Source organism: Phasianus colchicus, chromosome 2, assembly GCF_987193195.1.
Source record: "Phasianus colchicus chromosome 2, bPhaCol1.hap1.1, whole genome shotgun sequence".
NCBI classification, from domain to species: Eukaryota; Metazoa; Chordata; class Aves; order Galliformes; family Phasianidae; genus Phasianus; species Phasianus colchicus.
Genome location: NC_143437.1, coordinates 57,158,586 through 57,176,267, shown reverse-complemented (window position 1 = coordinate 57,176,267; position 17,682 = coordinate 57,158,586). Strand labels below are relative to the sequence as shown.

Sequence of the window (17,682 nt, the reverse complement as noted above, 5' to 3'; positions counted from 1 at the left end):
GATAAACAGGATTTGATCCAAGTGACTGTTCTGCCTCTCTCCAAACCTGAAATACTCACATAGGTATCTAACTCAGGCTGGACCAGGACTGCAGCATCTGATTTGATCTAAGGCTATCTTTCAAAATTCAATTAATGGTCTTGTAAAAATGTCAGGGAGTGTCGAATTGGAGAGTAAACCTAATCCCACAGAGTTATTCAGCAGTGAGTTTGAATCTAAACTTAGATTTCATTTCAGGACTCCTATTCACATCCGTAACTGCATCAACATGTTGTGGGATCATAAATCCTTGTTTGAATAATTCTGTGCACTTGACAGTTCCCTTTTGAAAATAAAAGTTTCAGGACAACAGGCTTGCTTCAGTGTTAGTAAATAATAAAAAGGATGCATGCATTGAGTCATTCACAGAATAAGAATTTGTTTTCACCTTCCAAAAATTATCAAATTCTGGGATAAAATGGAGGCTTTGTTTCATTTCTATTCTAAGCCATATACAGGATGGGAAACTTTTTTTTTATTCATAGGCACAGGAATAAATCAGTGGTAAAGTCCATACTAACAGGCATAGTATAGATGTAAATACAGTGCACGTGGTATGTCTGTTCCCTTTTTCAGATATCTCTCACATTGGAGTTTACAGTCAAAGTAATGATGAATTTTTAAACCTCCCTATTGAATCTAAAACATGCATAAGAGCAGTGACTTCTTGCTGATGTTTCTTAGTGTAGACTATCATTTTCTGAATATTTGCCTGCAAGCAACAAATGCAGCATGGAGAAAAATACATGGGGTAGACTTATACATTAAAAATTTAAATAAATATAAATGATCAATACCTGTTGTTATTGCCTGACCTATTTCATTCTGTTAATGGTCATGAATAGGAATGCTGCTAGAGTACACAGCTGCCTTGCCAATGAACTTCAGTACTGTGCACACACATACACAAAGTGCTATTTAGGGAATCTGAAAATATAAAGAGATGTAATGAGTGAATCATATAGCCCCATGTGCCAGGCCACTGCAGAGTCTGGAAGATAAATCTAGAGTTTCTCTTGATACTGGAATGTACACGCACCATACATCAGCCAGATCTATGGAAATCTTCCCAGTGGGAGTGCAGGACTTAAGGAGTACTGCAGACTATTGGTGAGCTGTAAACATCTCAAAATATTAAAAATATATAAAATTTTAAAAGCAGTTCTGTGGCTTTCTAAAGTGTACTTCTAGAAGGCTCATTGTAGGTATTCTAGATCTTTTTTCATGCTTGAGAAATTACACAGCAAACCATGTACTTGCATCTAGATGCATATATATATATAATATTATTTATTTTTTAACTCGAAACCTATGTGGAAGTGACAACTGTTTTGTAAGAATGCAGGAAACATTTGTGGGAGAACAGCTCTATCCATTTCAACAATGTAGAATTAAATACAAAAAAATACATAACGTACTTAAGTAAAATGACTCTGAATAAATGTAATCACAACTGTTTTATGTTATCTGGAGGCCTCTGTTGCTGACTACTCATATTCTGCATATCAAATACTACTGGGTCAAGTGTCAGGGCTGCTGAGCAACTATTCCTATTGATTTTGTTTATAGAGTTCCTCGGACAGATCATTAGAGCTGTGTGAGTACCAAGTTCTGTGATTCAGTGGCAGTTCTGAGAAATAAAAAACTCTTAACTGGAAAGCAGTATTTTTTCTAATGAATAAATAGGCTGTGACAACCAAAACATTTTGTTTCGGTTCTGTGCATCTTTAATAAGAGCAGAGGAAATTTGAAATCAAAGGGCTGCATTCTGAGGAGCCTGAGGGATCATCTCATAGAAATTGAGAGGAGATGCTGCTTATGTATATCGTAGGTTTCCAAAGAGATAGGAGCCTGAATTAAGTCCCTCCTCCAAGTAAGTTAAAGGATACACTTAAACCCAGGGGATGCAGTTAGTGGAAGAACATGGTAACTGACGTGCCAGAGGGTACGTAGGCATCTGAGTGGCTTTGGGAAGGGTATCTATGACTCATCTGTTAACCTGAAATGTTTCTTCCTGGAACTGCAAAATCTGTTTTTAATATCTTATTTTTGTTATTTCTCATTTAACTTTTTTTTTTTTTTTTTTTTTTCCCCACAGATGCCTTTCTGAATATTTTTTCAGGGTATTTCCCAACTTTTTACAAACCTAATGAAATGTTTTGCCCAGATCTAGTCTGATCACTCTTCAGCTGGAGACCCCAGTTCTTTCAGTCCTACTGTAACAGCACCATATTAACTTTATGAACAGAACAGGAGGGCATAGGTCTGCTGTTCCAGAGCAGGATGCTCGTGCTAATAGCTAACAAAGGCTTTGCCTCTGGAAATGGAGGCTTTTGTGTATCTCTCCCTCTTGAATTCCCTTATGAACTGTGTTTTATCACTGAAATTGCTCACAGGTTGTACAGTCCCCTAGCAAGACTAATGAAAGTCTTTTATAACTATAATCTATATGTGCTGGCAAACTGGAATAAATTTACATATCTGAAGGAGAACAAGTTTATGTAATTGAACAGTGCAAAGCTTTGTACTGAGAACATACAATAGTATCTCTTTCACCAGATGCTTGTGACTAAGCAGCCTCTTATTACTGGTTACAGAACGTGAACTCCAGAAAAGGACATTAAAATGTACATGCAGGGAAACAGTTGTTTGCCTAGGGCAAGAAATTGCAAAGTGGCAAATGCAGATTATACAGCCAGTGGAAATTGGACAATAAATTGCATTTTTCCTGGATTTCATTCCTCATCAAAGGAGGATGCTGTAGTAGGCTGCATAAGTCATTAGGAAAATGGTTCATGGAAAAGTATAATTTCAAAATATATGTAAATCCTCATTATGTGTACAGTTACTTGGTTGTATGTGTTTACTCCTGTGAACTCAATGTGGAGAAATGCCAGCTTCTTGCTTTTATCAGTAGATACCTATGAATAGAGTTGGCACTTACATCAGTGACAGAATTTCAGATCAGAAGACAGAAGGGTAAACGGGGGGGAGGAAATGGTTTTACCATGTTTTGTGCTGGATTTTAAAAGAAAAGTAGTAATAAAGTAGTATCTTCTAACCTGCTCTTAGACAAATACTTTAATAATTTTTGCCCGTGAGAAACTTGCATTTTAAGCAATGAATTAAAAGGTAGACGTTTTCAAATTTATTAAGCAAACTCACAAAACGGGGGCAGCTAGACTTAAGAATTTTACTAAAATGTAAATCAGTTGTGTGCCCAGTAGGCATGTGTTATTACTGACAGAAGAAATGAAATTTGCACACTTCTAAGCTGAGTGGGTGTCATTAATGTTAGCCAGTGGCTTACAGGACTGTTACAATAAAGATGAGAAATGAAATACTTTTAGTCTGATGTACTGCGTACATCTTCATGAAACACTTGATTCAGAGCTCCTGGAGGGGGAAATTATTTTTACAGTCAGGAAGAGGCAGACTTAGAACTGTCTAATAACTTGAAATCTAGATGTCCAGCTCAGCCAGAGGCTCCTCCTGATGCAATTGCAGCTGCTCTTTCCATGGAAATGAATTCCTTCTCTTATCTGTTGTGACACATAGGTGAAAAGCACGCGGCAGAGCCGGATGACGCAGAGCTCGTGAGCCTCAGCAAAAGGCTGGTGGAGAATGCAGTGCTCAAGGCTGTACAGCAGTATTTAGAAGAAACACAAAACAAAGCCAGACAGACTGATGGGAGCCCTGTGAAAGCTGAGGAAGCTGCTAGTGGCACTAAGAATGAGAGCAACAGTGACAATAGCAAGTGAGCACTGTGCAAAAGCCTGGGAGCGAGTATCCTACCAAGAATAATGGCAAAAACGTGTCCCAGCTCCCTGCTGAAACTTGCTGAGCGGTGCTGGGTGACAGGCACTCTGCTCTGAGAGGCTCTTATCAGAAGTTTGTTCTAAATCGAGGGACACTGCCTGCCGGTCTAATAAGCGCTTGCATTGCTGAAAATCTGTTGAATGCTGTAAAAGGACAAGAATGGTGAAACAACTCCAGTCTCCATGGGCTCTTAATACCAAGAGTCCCTTCCCTGCTTTTGAAGAGAAACTGAGCTCTCTGTGTTTGCCTTTTGGATCGTAAGGAATGGGCACGAAGAGGCCTTGCCACAAGTGGAAACAATGCCCTGTGCACAGCCTGGCACTGCCATGGGGCTGCTCGCTGGACGCAAGAGCACGTGCTGTTGCAGAGTCAGCAGCAGGCATCCCAAGCTAAAAATTACCACTACCAATACTCGTCACAGATACTATTACACAGTATGTAACATAGCAGGAGTTTCTCTGAAATGTGACACCTTTCTGTTCTGTATTTTTGGTAACTGTTATTGATGCAAACTGTATGTTTTCTTTTGATGGAGTACCTTTTTATAAAAAAAAATATGGGGAAAAAGCACTTAACACTGTCCAAAACAGATACGATTGGTCTCTGTCTCTGTACATTAATGATTCTAAGTGACGTTAGTTATTATAAAATGTTATATTGTTCTTCTTCTCTAGGAAAGAGCCATGAAGCAGACTTTGTAAAGGAAGCTTTGCACAGAGAAACACAGGCCCTGTTATCCAGGCTGAGTCAAATAAAGGAGCTGTTATCCACTCCTGACGTCCGCATGAAAATTAGAAAAGAATTGTTTGAAGATGGGCACAACCTTAACAATAAATGGAAAAGTTATATCAACTCTGGATCTCCAAATGAATGATTGTAAATTGCTGTAATATAAGACCTCATCAGGTTGTTTGAAGATGAAGAATATTTCAAGAAATTTTCCTTTTTCTTTTCATCTTTTTTTTTTTTTTTAACTGAAAATACAAATGGGTGTAAATGGCTCATGAAGAATAATGCTGAAGTACTTGCACAGAAGGATTGTAGTTCATCATTAAATACAACCACTCCTCAGCACTGCTTTGAAACACACTTGAATGTGCAGGTATACATCGTGGTTCCAAAGTGGAAAACTACTGGTTTCAAATAAATCTGAACAAACACTGTGCCCTTCCTTTATCATTGCAGATACTTCAGACTTTTCTCATGGATTTTTTTTTCTTTAGCAATGATATATGGATATTTAAAAAAATGGATGCTTTTAAATACTTTAAAATGTGTATTTGAAAAAAGGTCTTTTAATTCTCTGCCTTTTATATATGTACCAGCGTTTTGGGTTAGCACTGTCTATTTTTAATTGTTTTTTTTAAAAACAGCACTTGAATACGTGTGTAGATGCTGAAATGCTGTTTCTGCAGATGTTTACACTACCACAAGAATGTTTCAAATTTCAGAATAAAATTCAGGCTCCACTAATATCAGTGGCAAACTGTTGCTGGCTTCAATGGAGTCAGGATGCTGCAATTAAGATCTTCTGAAAATAGTAATATTCCTTGATGGTATTTGCCTTTTCTTTTTTTTAGAACAGTGTTTTATGTATTTGGGTTGTGATGTTTCTTCCATCTCTGCCTTCTGCTGCCTGGGGTTGTGTGTTGGTTTGCTCTCATTGTTCCTCCCATATACCCGCAAGATTCAGAAAAGCTTTGGATGTAAAATGCAGAAGTAGGTCCAATATTTGCATTTTTTATGAACGTTGTTTAAAATTGCCTCTGATGATAAAAGCTATTTAATACATGTTGTGATTGGTATTGTTTTTGTGCTGTTAAAACAGCTGTGTGCATATTCTTCATTGATATCAAGCACTGATCATTTATCTCATGTTTCATGGCTTACATTCTTTTCCCTCATTGAGTATATAACAGTATGTTCTGAAATGTCATACATTTCTCAAACCACGCTCACAATAAAGTATTTCTTCCTTTGCACTGTGTATGTTTTCACCCATTTCCAAATAGACTTTAATAAATGAAGTGCTTTGCAAGTAATAAAAGTGACAGAACCATTGCTCGTGTGAATCATCTCCACCAAGCTGGCTATGGGTGTTAAGCCAAAACATTGATCTGGAGTCTGAGTGCTGAAATCATGTGAAGAAATTCATGCAGATAAGCTAATCCCATGTCATTGCTGTTTCAAGAAGCCACCACATTGCCTTCCTTTAAATGCTAATTTCATTGAAAAGTTTCCAGGGCAAGATTTTAAATGATAAAACTTTAAGATTGTGTTCAGGTGATGTGGGTTTAGATTTAAGGAGCTACTGCTACAACTTCCTTTAGGTCACGTCCTGAAGGAAAAATTAAGTTTGAGTTTAACAAGTGGTCTCAAATAAAATTAAGACAAACAAACAAAAAAAGCCCCACAGATTTTGGCATCCTACTGGATATAAAAATCCAGACTTTCACAAGTGACTCCTATCATTTTCTGCACTGTGCTTCTCTGAGCCCAGCATGTCCTCTTATTCTACAGGATGCCTAAAACTGGAGAGAGATGCTGTAACTGCTATATCTCTGTATAAAATCATCTTGGTCTTATCAAACTGATTTGACATCTGATATGTATTGTCAACAACTACTTCATCTGGAGTTATCTATTTACCATGGCATCAAGTAATTTAAATACAACTTATATATGGCAACACAAAGCAAAGCAGGAAAACAGAAAACTGTATGATGTCTGAGTCTCAGATTGTCACCTCCCTTTCATCCACACAAGTCATTTCCGTGAACAGGTGCCTTTTTGTATCATTGTGCACAGCAGACATAATCCATTATTTTCAAGTAAAGCTGTAGAAAGTAATGTTTCAGTGAAACCACGTGCAGACACTTTGATAGGTGATCTGATAGTTACAGACTCCACATGTTTACAGTACTTATGGCCATCATCAAGAATAGAAGCTTGAAAAAGTAAATCTTAGGGGACATAATGGCCACATGATGTCGTTTGGGTTGCCCTGGTGTGGGGGATATGACAAACGAACTCTACAGAGATGTGTTCTGGATCAGGAATGGCTGGAGGCCACCCCAGAGCATTTAAGAGACACTGATGTCTATATCAAAGTAACTGGACCCCACCCTTGATTTTCTGGTGTTTTGACCCATGAAAGTAAACAAAAGCATTTCAAAAGCTTTTCCAACCTGAGTGATTCTATGATTGTTTCTTGTAAAATTCTTCCTTTTCGTTTTTGTTTTTTTGTTACAAGATACCACTACTAATTTACTCAAAATTGAGCTCAAAATAGGGTTAGAAAACAACAACAACAACAGCAAAAAACTTCATGTTTTGGATTTCAGGGTGGGTTTTTTTTTTTTTTTTTTTTTTTTTTTTTTGTAGCCACTGGCAGTGGAGTGAACACTTTAGAGTGCAGGTTTCCCATAGCAGGCTGGAGTTATTTGGTCACAGGCCAGATCTTCTGCCAGTAAACAGTCCTGAGCACTCTGTTCCAAAGGTAAACAGCTCCAAAGAAATGCTTTCAAATGTAAAATTGTCCACACAGTGATGTTGATTGCCACATGGCAACACCCATCACTCCATCACTCATCTCCTAGACAAGTCTGTCTTATCACAAGGAATACCTCAGGAAGCAAGCTTTGAGCAAAGAAGGATTCATACAACAGGTTACTCTGGGAAAGTGTTGGCATTAAAAACAGATGGTGCAAGTGTGTCCACATTCTGTTTTCAGTTCTAGTTCACGCTCCATACTATTTCTGTACTGCTGGCTATGGAGATGTCTGTGATGCTTCCAAAGCAGCTTCCAAGTCTGGCTGGATCTCTTTGAGTTGCTGTGACCCTCTGAGGAACTGTGTCTGATATCAACACTTGCTCCGAGTAGAAGCCATACTTTTGATACCTCAACAACCCTTGCCATACATTGTCTGCACTTTTGAACTGAGGTGTTAGAGGTTGAAGGAGTAATAAGAGAGATCAGTAAATCATAATGTAGCCCAAATAGGCAAGGGACCCACAAGGATTGTCATGTCTGACTCCTGAAATCATGTCTAAGTCCTGATAACAGACATGAGTTCACTGATGTGGGGAGAGAGACTATTTTAGAAAGAATGACTCAAAGCATAGGTGGATGTGGCATGAAGATGCTCAGTCTGCAAGGAGACTAACACACCAGATAATGTGCAGGAAGCTGCTGGGAGACCATTTAGTGGTGCTTTTGTGTTGGCTGAGGGTGACACAAATCTAAACAGGGAGGAACTGCAGGAACGATTCAGGCACTGAGTATCCAGATATATAGATACTGGAATCTACTTTGGATAATACGCTGTATCTAGTGGTAGAGTTATTGAACTTTGATGCTTTCAGTGGTAAAAATGCTTCTTAAGGTTATACCACTTGGAGGTTAGGATTTAAGAGACCTCATTTTTTGAATTTATGGATGTCCATGATTTTTGACTGCACAGTTCTGTGTATACTATTTCAGCCTAAAGGCCACACTGGGTCAGTGAGCAGTCAAGGTGTGTGAGCCATGCTTTGTTCTAGTGATGAGAACAATACCATTCCATTTTTATGTCAATCTAGAGATGTGATGTATGTCTTCTCATTAGAATTCTGATTTTATGAAGGTCCTGATTTCTACAACCAGCCAGCAGGAAAAACAAAAACATTGAAGTCACCATACTCAAGAGAGCTTGTAAATTGAATGTCAGTAGAAATACACATGCACATTTTAAATTCAGTTGTGCCTGGGAATATGCTGGTGAAATTAAGTGTAAATTGTCAGTTTTTCTCTGCAGATGAGACACCAGCTGCGGAGGTAGGGCTGGCCCAATGGAAGCCAGGAGTGGATCCCATGGCCTCAGAGGGAGCTGGGTTGCTGGACACCTGTGACTGCACTGCTCCTCGCCTGAGGTTTTGTTTAGTGCAGTCTTCCTCAAAGCAGCCCTTTATCTGTGTATGCCCCCTCCTTCTGTCCAGCTTTTAATGACAAGTTGTTTGAGACTTGTTTAATGACAAGTCTCCTTAGAAAAGGAGAGGCTGAACTGGCAATTCCTCTCTGCAGAGGAGGGGAAAAGTAGACACTGAAATTCCAAAGAAGTTTGTGTCTTTGCCACTTCCAATCTGGTTCACAGTGGGAGGGGGCAGAGTCTGTCTGCTGAAGTCTTGCTTTACAGGTGGCTGCTGTTGGATCCTGAGGCAGCAGGGACAGCCTAAAACCACTCAATGAAAGCAGCTTCCAAGGGATGCACATCCCAGGAGCCAGCCTAGGTGGTTCAGCTGCTGGTCAGATGAAGCAGCGGTGTTTCAGCCTTGTGAAAATTGTTCCCAGCCAGGCTTACCTGGTGGCCTCATATGTGAGCACCTTTTGGAATTTCAGTTCCTCTGTGAGGTTTCATATAATGATAAACTTGGATGTATGAGCATGGTGGGAACTTTGCTTGCAAGGAACTCCTCATACTAATGGCAAGTATAATGGTTCTTTAGAAATGATTTGTACTTTCAGTTAAGCAAAATCATCAAATTGGCCTGGCTTCAGAGGCCAAGAGTCACACCATTCCTATGGGAAAGGAAACTAACTGGACTCAGTAAATGGGAGCACATGAATGCTGGTGTGTGTTTAACTCCACCACTCCTTTGATCAATACAATTTCTGCATAAGCAAGTTCTCAGCGTGCACTCATCTTCTCATTTATATTCTCCTCGAGTTAAGTCTTCATAATGAGAACATTTGTGCAGAATGAAAATCAGTCCTGAGAGACAGCCGGGCTGAGAAGTAAAACACACTCATAGTGGATCAGTAATTAGAATAGTATATAGGAAAACCAAAAGGGATATGGCTGCCATTCCTGGCATAGCAAAGGGGGCATGCTGGCATTGATAAGCAAGTGTTGGCACAGCATGTCTGACTGCTGGGGTCTGCTTTCCCTCCCACTGTGTTTGGGTTTTGTTTAACAATTCTCAGATTCAAAATGCAGCAACTGGAAGGGGGAACTACCTTTTCCAAGGGCCTGTGTTCATTACTGGAAATTAAAGTCTCCTTTTGGGTTAATCAGAAGTGGAGAATTAAGGTAGTTAAAAGAGTTGATTAAGAAACAAACAATACATGAAGATTTCAGCAGAAGCTTATTTGAAATAAAAGTTTTTCTTTCAGATAAGAAAGGGATGTTTTGAGGTAGGAGCTTACTCTGGAGATTCTGGTTTTGAGGAAAATTTCAACTAAGAATTACAAGTCATGGAAAGCACTGCACTTCTGGAATCCTTTTTTTATTCTTTTTTATTCAGCCACACAGAACTTCAGACACTGAAACATTCAGAAGAGAAGAAGAAATAACAGATACTGACATGATTTATTTCAGTCATAACTCAGACAACCAGAATGTAAAAGAAGAACAAAGTCAAGGTAAAAAACCATCAGCTACCAACAAAACAGCTGCCAGAGTAAGAGAGCTTTGACGAATGAAAATGTTCAGAAGAATTAAGTGGTGAAATGAAGAAAACTGACAGTGCGTCTGGTCAGCTGAGGGGGGCACACCTGCATTTGTCACTCAGATGCACTGCAGAGGCAAATGTCACTGTTTCTGGTCAAATTTTCCAATTAAATATATCAGAGAGGAAAGGCTGAATTATCACCTTGGTGTGAAATTCACACCTCTCTGGCAGAATACCAGAGTGAGGCAGTATGAGGGATCCCGTGGGTAAACCCCTAAGAGGAGACAAAGTAGTCTGAGACTGAATCTGCACACTCAAGTAAAGGATCTCTGAAGAAGCAAAAAAGCAGGATGCATTATTGAAACTTTAACTAAGACCTTTTTTCCATAACGTAGGTCCACTGAAGCTCTGTGTCTGGAACTCAAAGCCAAGTCCCTAAATGTTCACAGGTAGCTATGCAATCTCACTGTGAATGATCTTACGGTCCTAGGGTTTCTGTGCTCCCAGCCATCAGGGCAGCAGCACAGAGCAGAGCAGAAACACATCTCTCTTCTCTAGGAGCATATTTATAACTAAATGATGCAGCATCGAATTGCCAGTTGTGCCACATTATGCTTGTAATGTACAGAATACAAGAGGAAATGAAATGTCTGTTCTTTGTGTAGGTAGGTGAATTAGCAATCACAACAAAACCAGGCAAATATGATAACTACATAAATTAAAAGACCATTATGATATAAAATGAGATGCATTACTGCACCTGGTTGCAGTGAACGACTGCTAAAAAAGGGTCTGTGTATGGAACTGCCAGACCAATTGTACCTAAAGAATAATACTGCAAAGACGAAGACAAAGTTTCAGAAGTGAAGACAGGAAAAAGAAAAAAACGGATTAATTCTTAAGTAAATACAGATATTTATTATTTCCCCCTTCCTGGCAAATCTTCAAATGCAAGACAGGCATCTAAAGACTATTGTCCCATTATATGAAAAATATAAAAAATCTCTATGGAAACATAACTGAAGCTGCTTTTAGTATTAAATTTGAGCATACATATAGAACTATTGTTCATCAAAATAACGTTTATTGTAACTTATCTAACATTCTCTTTACATGTGTATCCTGTAATCTTCTAGAACTACAAGAAGGGGGCTAAAATACAGAGGACACCCACTTCACTCATATCTGAAAGGAAGATTAAAAAAAGGACATGAAGTTATGCACTGTTTTGAGACATCATTTAATATTATACTAGGCACTTCTAGCATTTTCAGTATATGAAGATTTATTACTTTCAAAATAACACAGATTAAACACATTACTGGACATTACTGGGTTTAGTGAGTCCCACTAAAGAAGGCATGTGTGGAGAACCCCCAGATCAGTTTGTCTTGTTACTATTGTATAATTTCAAATTAATGGAAGACCACTTATATCCATGGTCACTATGGGGATTCTCCTTCATAATTACCGGCTGAGCTTTTGGCTCTTTTACTCATGTAGCATTTCTGGATTACCAATGTGAATTAATAATTTATATAAGATAATAATTTACACTAGGGGATCTGATGGAGTAACAGAGCCTGGAGGCTGCAGGATCAAAGAGAAGATCTTTGCTGTAGTCATTTAACCTACCAGGGTCATGAAGAGAGAATAAAGGGCCCTGTATAGGGCCTCCTGTCTTTGTGGAGAGGAGCAAAGATGTGTCTTATCACGCTGAGTGAACAACCTACTCCACCAGCACAGGATGACCAGGGCTGGGAAGGTGAACACAAATAGATTGTAACTCAACACTTTTCTTTTGCCTCAGTTTGAGATCTTCAACCGGTCACAAAGAGGTTTTGCCAATGGCCATGCAGGCATGGGGCAGGAGGTGAGGGGTCTCCACTGCTGCCATCAGGATCCTGTATCTCCCCATACCATGTGTTGTACAACAGCTCAGACTGGTTGTAATCAGCTTCTTATCCAGCAGGAGAGCCAAAAAAACACTTCAGAGGAAAGCCAGCCACACTTGGACCTGCATGCAGGTGTGTGGCCCAGCCCGAGGTTCAGCACCCACACCTGGGCCAGCCATGCCAAGCCATGGAGTCAAGGGAAGATCACAGCCTGCACCATGGGGCCTCATCCCTCTGCTTCTGCCTACCAGGACATCTGTAGGTGCATAGCAGCCAGTGGTATAGCCATGCCCAGGGCACTAAGCAGAGCTATTCCTGCTACCAGCAGGCATTTCCACCAAACACCGTGTTAGCTAATACATAAGTGCATTAACATTACTATTAATATTCCAGGCTCCAACTGGTGCTTGCAAGAATTAGGAAAAAGGTTTCAGAGCACTGGTAACATTTGTTAATCATTATCCTTTGAAGAAATCCCTCATCACTTTGCTCTGCCAAAATGCTGGGTGCTTCCTTACCCCATTTCTTTGCCAAAGAGAAGATTCCTTCTGCTGCAGCTGGCCCCAGGAGATTGGCCATGATGGCACAGGAGACATGTGGACAAAATCAGGCAGAAGCCCTGAGGGATGGACATTGATCACACACAAAAATCTCTATATTGTATGTAGTCCACTTTGTGCCCTGTGTTGCGCAGCAGTCACCATGCAGGGTCCCTCTGATGGGGCTACATGGAAATGCTCACATGCAGCTGCTCCATGTAATTCATCCCCAACTGTCTCTATTATTTCCGTGTGTAGATCTGTATAAGAACAGTTTAAAAATAAATACATGAGCCCAGCACGGGCTGCAGTGAACATCTTGCTGTGGCTGACTTGCTCTGCCCTATACTAAAGAAGCTTTGTATCCTACCAGTACTTACCCTGAAAATCATACAAGTGAATTAAGAAACTTTTTAAAAAGCCATTTTGTAAGTCAGAGAGAGAAAAGCTTACCAATGGGTTAGTAGCTATCCAGATATTTTATTAATCATGTAAGCAGATATATCATGAGGACAGTGCACAAAGCACAGGCCAAACAGTCTCACCTCATGATTTCTGCTGAGACTCGTACATGGCCACGCATGAAACTCAGTTCGCATCCTCACTTGTGTTCCCTTTACTTTCCCCTGCAGTGACAGAGGGCTTTACAAGAAGAAAAGTGCAGGTACCCGGGGTGTTTCCTTCCCACCCCTCTTTTCTAGGGAGAAAAAGAAGCTCATATTGGCAGCACACCCAAAAGCTAAACAAATGTGGGCTAGGAAACAACAAAGTCAGCAAAACTGATTTCAAATCAAAGCAAGCTTCAAAAGGGTCTTCTATCCTCAGGTTTCTGCATTGAGAGAAAGGGTGTAAAAGCAGAATCCCAGACTTGAACCAGGAAATAGTTATTGGGCAGTTGTTCATAGGCTGGGCTGCTGATTGAACGATAGAGAATTTTTAGCAGTAGTAGCTGTAGTAATCCAATCAGACTACTTTAGAGTAGGACTTAAAAACTGCCACTGCCACCTAAGCAAGGTAATTTCACCCAACAATCTACAGGAAAAACGTATCCAGGATGGAGCATTTAACAAAAACAAAAGTAGTTTTAGGGTAACAGTAACACTTCTGTTCCGAACCTCCACAGCAAACACAGTTAAACAATGGAGAAGTGGACTTGCAAACATCTGAAAAAATTCATTCTGCAAGTGACATTACTGCTTTATGAGTTCAAAAATCACTGTGCACAAAATAATGCATGAATAATCAGCCCAGCTCCTATGACAAACAAAATATTGGAGAAACGTCACATTTTGAGTCTGCTTGAGGAAATGTTTTTTCTTTCATTTTTGAGTTTCCTTGCCTAAAACATTTCAGAGCCAAATGAGAATATGATCTTACCCCTACCCTAACTGGTATTCTGCACATCAAGTTCTCATGCAAAAACACTTTGTTTCAAACCACAAGTTTTCCAAACACGCTTTGCTCATGCAAATGTAAGAAATGAGTTAAAGCAGAAACCCACCTGTGCCAATAAGCTGCAGTAGCTGCTTAAGTACTAGCAGCTGAGTGTTTCTTTCTCTCGCAGATCCTCCCAGTTTCCAGCAATCAGCCTTTCAAGGATTTTGAGGGTGGGAGCTTTCGTCTGGAACTGGAGGATTTGATTACAAGTCTGATTACAAAAAGTGGAAATGAAAAGACATAAGGAGAGAACAATAAAAGACAGTTGGAGGCATAAGGGAATTAACTAGCTAGAGAGGAACACAATTCTGTTTAACAGTGATGAATTGAGTATTATTTGGTATTGTCCTAACTCTCACGAAAGTAGAGATTTGCTGCAAAATGCTGATGGGCCTGGTTTGGGAACATATGCTATAAACACGTACCCACAGCATGCATAGGAAATGGTAAAACACATTTTATATCACAGTCCTTAGCACCACATAGCAAGCCTTGCCCAAAGCATTTAAATACTTAGATTGTCAGCTGTCTTTTTTATTACCATGCTGAATCAGAAACATTTGGCTCTTGTGTAAGGGGGATGACATAGCAGCAAGTTGGTGGGCAGCTCTGGTTTTCTAACAGGAGAGTGCACATCCTTGCCACCCGGCCAACTGTCTGTGAAGCAGTCACATTGTTCTGCCGAGAGTGAATAAGGTACTATTAGCAAGCTCTCCCTGTCACAGGTGAGCAGTTTGGGTAATTTATATCCTCTCAGGTCTAATGCATTTCAGCTAGACCAGAGGATCAAATGCAGTACGTTAGGCAGAACAGCTAGCATAGAGCAGATTTTTGGCTGCAGATATATTTTGAAAGGCAATGTTCTTACAGCACTGTTAGGTCAGGAGAAATGTCACATGAAAGCTAATTGTAATTGAAATTCAGGCCTGATGCACTTTTGTTTTTCCACTTAGTTTGGGGGTGGAATAGCATTACCACAGCTAGCAGAAGAGTCTGATTTTTCTTTACATACCAGATCTGCCAAATGGAGAGAAGGTATTATTGAGTAGGTATTATTCATATTCTTTTCCTCTTATGTGCCTTTCCTATTCAAGTTCTTTTAAATTATTATTATCTGTTTCAAACACTTGGCAACCGGCTAGGGACATATTATTCTTTGGTGCTTCAACAGCTGAGGCCTTTTCAGTAAACCATGTTACAATGAGTAGCATCAGAAGAAGCTGGCAGGAATGAGCCTCAAAATAAATGTAGGAAGGGGTTTATTGTGCAACAGATAATTGACCTATGGAAACCACTGCAGAAGGCTTTTGTTAATGGAAAATCTTTACGTGGCTCAAGGGGCCTACTGGAGGAGTACTTGGAAGAGGAATCCGCTGTGGATTGATGCAGAAACCGTTTCCAATTCAGTAAAGCTGCAACAGAAAAATTAGCTGGGAGGTGGGAGGGTATTGATGGAAGAAAAATAATTCATATTCTTACTCCTTTTCTACTTCTTTCTGGGTATCTGCCTGCCTTGGATATGGGGTATTAACTCTCTAGACCCTTGGTCTGGCTTTTCTTAAGTTCTTAGTCCTATCAAATGTCGTGTCAGTAATGCAGAATACAGTGCACTGGTCCTGTTTCTTCTAAAATATTAAATTACTGAATACATTTTTAAAAACAAAAAAAAATTTAACCTTTTAAATCAACAACTTTGTAAAAGCTGTGAGCTTTGTTGCTCATACTTCTTGGGGTTTGGAAAGTTGTTGTACTATAAACTTGAAAATCTACAGGAAAAGAAAAAAAAGCATTACTACCAAACTGCAGATAGATTACCTGTAAAAATATAATTGTAGACTCGGTAAATTCAGAATAGCCTATCAGAGGTGATAATATGTATGTGCAGTTTTCTCTTCTAAAGCCTGAGGGGATTTTCATGCCTCAGTTGGATCTTTCCCACTACTGGCACAGAGAATTATCCTTCTTCCTTTTTCACTTATTTTGATTTAGAGCTCTTTACTAACACGAGTAAGCTACTTGCTGTTTCTCTTTTATTTGGGAATGTAACCAAGCACATCAATAATGAGGGCTTTCAAAGGGAAGGAGGCTTCCTTTTCCTCTGTTCCCTACTCTACACTTCCAGTGAGACAAGTGAGCCACCATTGTCTTGGTATTTATTTTCAATAGATCTGTCATTCCTTGTACTGCAAAGTCTAGCACTGGACCCTGCATTACAGATGTATCCTTACTAGAGATGAGTAGAGGGAGTATTAATAGCACCAATATGTTTTTCTTGGATAATAGGTAATTTAGAGGACATTATTGTGGCTGTGTAGTTAGACTTGGTTTTCCTTCATGCAGTAATTCATAGTTATCAGGATTGAATTTCATTAACCACTGAATTATCTACTGATGTTATCTCAAAATCCTTTTACAACTCTTCGTAACTTAACTTTGAGTACTGTGAATAACTCAGTATCACCAGCAAACTTTTTCTCCTAATACATCATGGTTTTTTTGTGTTCAGTTACAGACATTTTATGGAGTTATACAGCTATTTGATTTTCTATTTGCTGATTTTATGTGCATAATTTCCTAGTTTCTTTAAGGCTCTATGAGGAGATACGTTATTAAAGTGATTTGGTGATTAGCTTCATTCTTAACTGTGTTTGTTGATATCTTCAAATAACTCCAACAGATTTTACTCTGAAAGTAATTCCCTTTATAACTTACATATTTATCTATAAAAGCACTAATTCTAATTTTTAATATGCTTACTATTAATCTGCTCCATACAGGAGGCAGATTTAACTTCCTGTAATTTTCAAAATTCCCCTGAAGGATATTATGAAATAATGATATCATATCTACTATTTTCCAGTTATTGGGATCTGAGGTAATTTAAGCAATGGAGTGGAGGAGCATTCAATGGCTTGGTCATTTCAAAGCATTCTAGGTCAGAGTCAAGCAGAAATGATTCACATTCAGGTAGCTGGCTTTCACAGTGATTGTTGTGCTGCATTGCTCTGGGAAATCTCAGAGGGGAAAAAAGGTACCATGCTGCAAGTTTCATTGCCTGTAGATAAGCACCACCTCATCTAGCTGCAGATGAGCACAGTTTTCATTTATATTTTACTTTCAACTCCAGGATTATTTTTTATTTATTAGACTACTTGTAAAGACTCAACAGCAAGCAGTAAGAACAGGCACCTGTTGCCAGTGGCTCGGAATGATTATACAACATGCTTCCAATAGAAAGGCTTTAGTGGCCTTGGTGTCAAAATATATTGTGAAAACTGGGTTGGATCCTTAATCAATACAACTTTTACAAAACTGATATGGATTAGTTAGTTTTGCTGTATGAGAAGCTCAAATAGTAGAGGTCATATGCAGCTACCGACTTCAGCTCACAAGAAAGAGAATCTTGGGCTGTATTTCTATAAAGTTCTTTTGCATTTTTTTTTTTTAAATGAACACCTGAAATGGAAGTCTTTATTTTGGGAAAATCTGCTCACACTTTTTTTTTTTCCTTTATTTCCCCCTCC

The 17,682-nt window shown here is 39.2% G+C and overlaps 1 protein-coding gene across 3 annotated transcripts in view; it reads left to right on the top strand.

Moving 5' to 3' along the window:
* Positions 1-5,837, top strand: part of AKAP7 (A-kinase anchoring protein 7) — a 75,600-nt gene extending 69,763 nt beyond the window's left edge. The window contains exons 8-9 of one of the 3 annotated variants that reach the window (XR_016464365.1): positions 3,598-4,292; positions 4,533-4,637. Coding sequence is in view for 2 of the 3 variants with exons in the window: in XM_031614290.2 (XP_031470150.2) it covers positions 3,598-3,800 (203 nt within the window). In the remaining variant the exon portion in view is untranslated. The other 2 variants (XM_090135794.1, XM_031614290.2) reach the window with 2 other exon arrangements.
* The last annotated feature ends 11,845 nt before the right edge of the window (positions 5,838-17,682 follow it).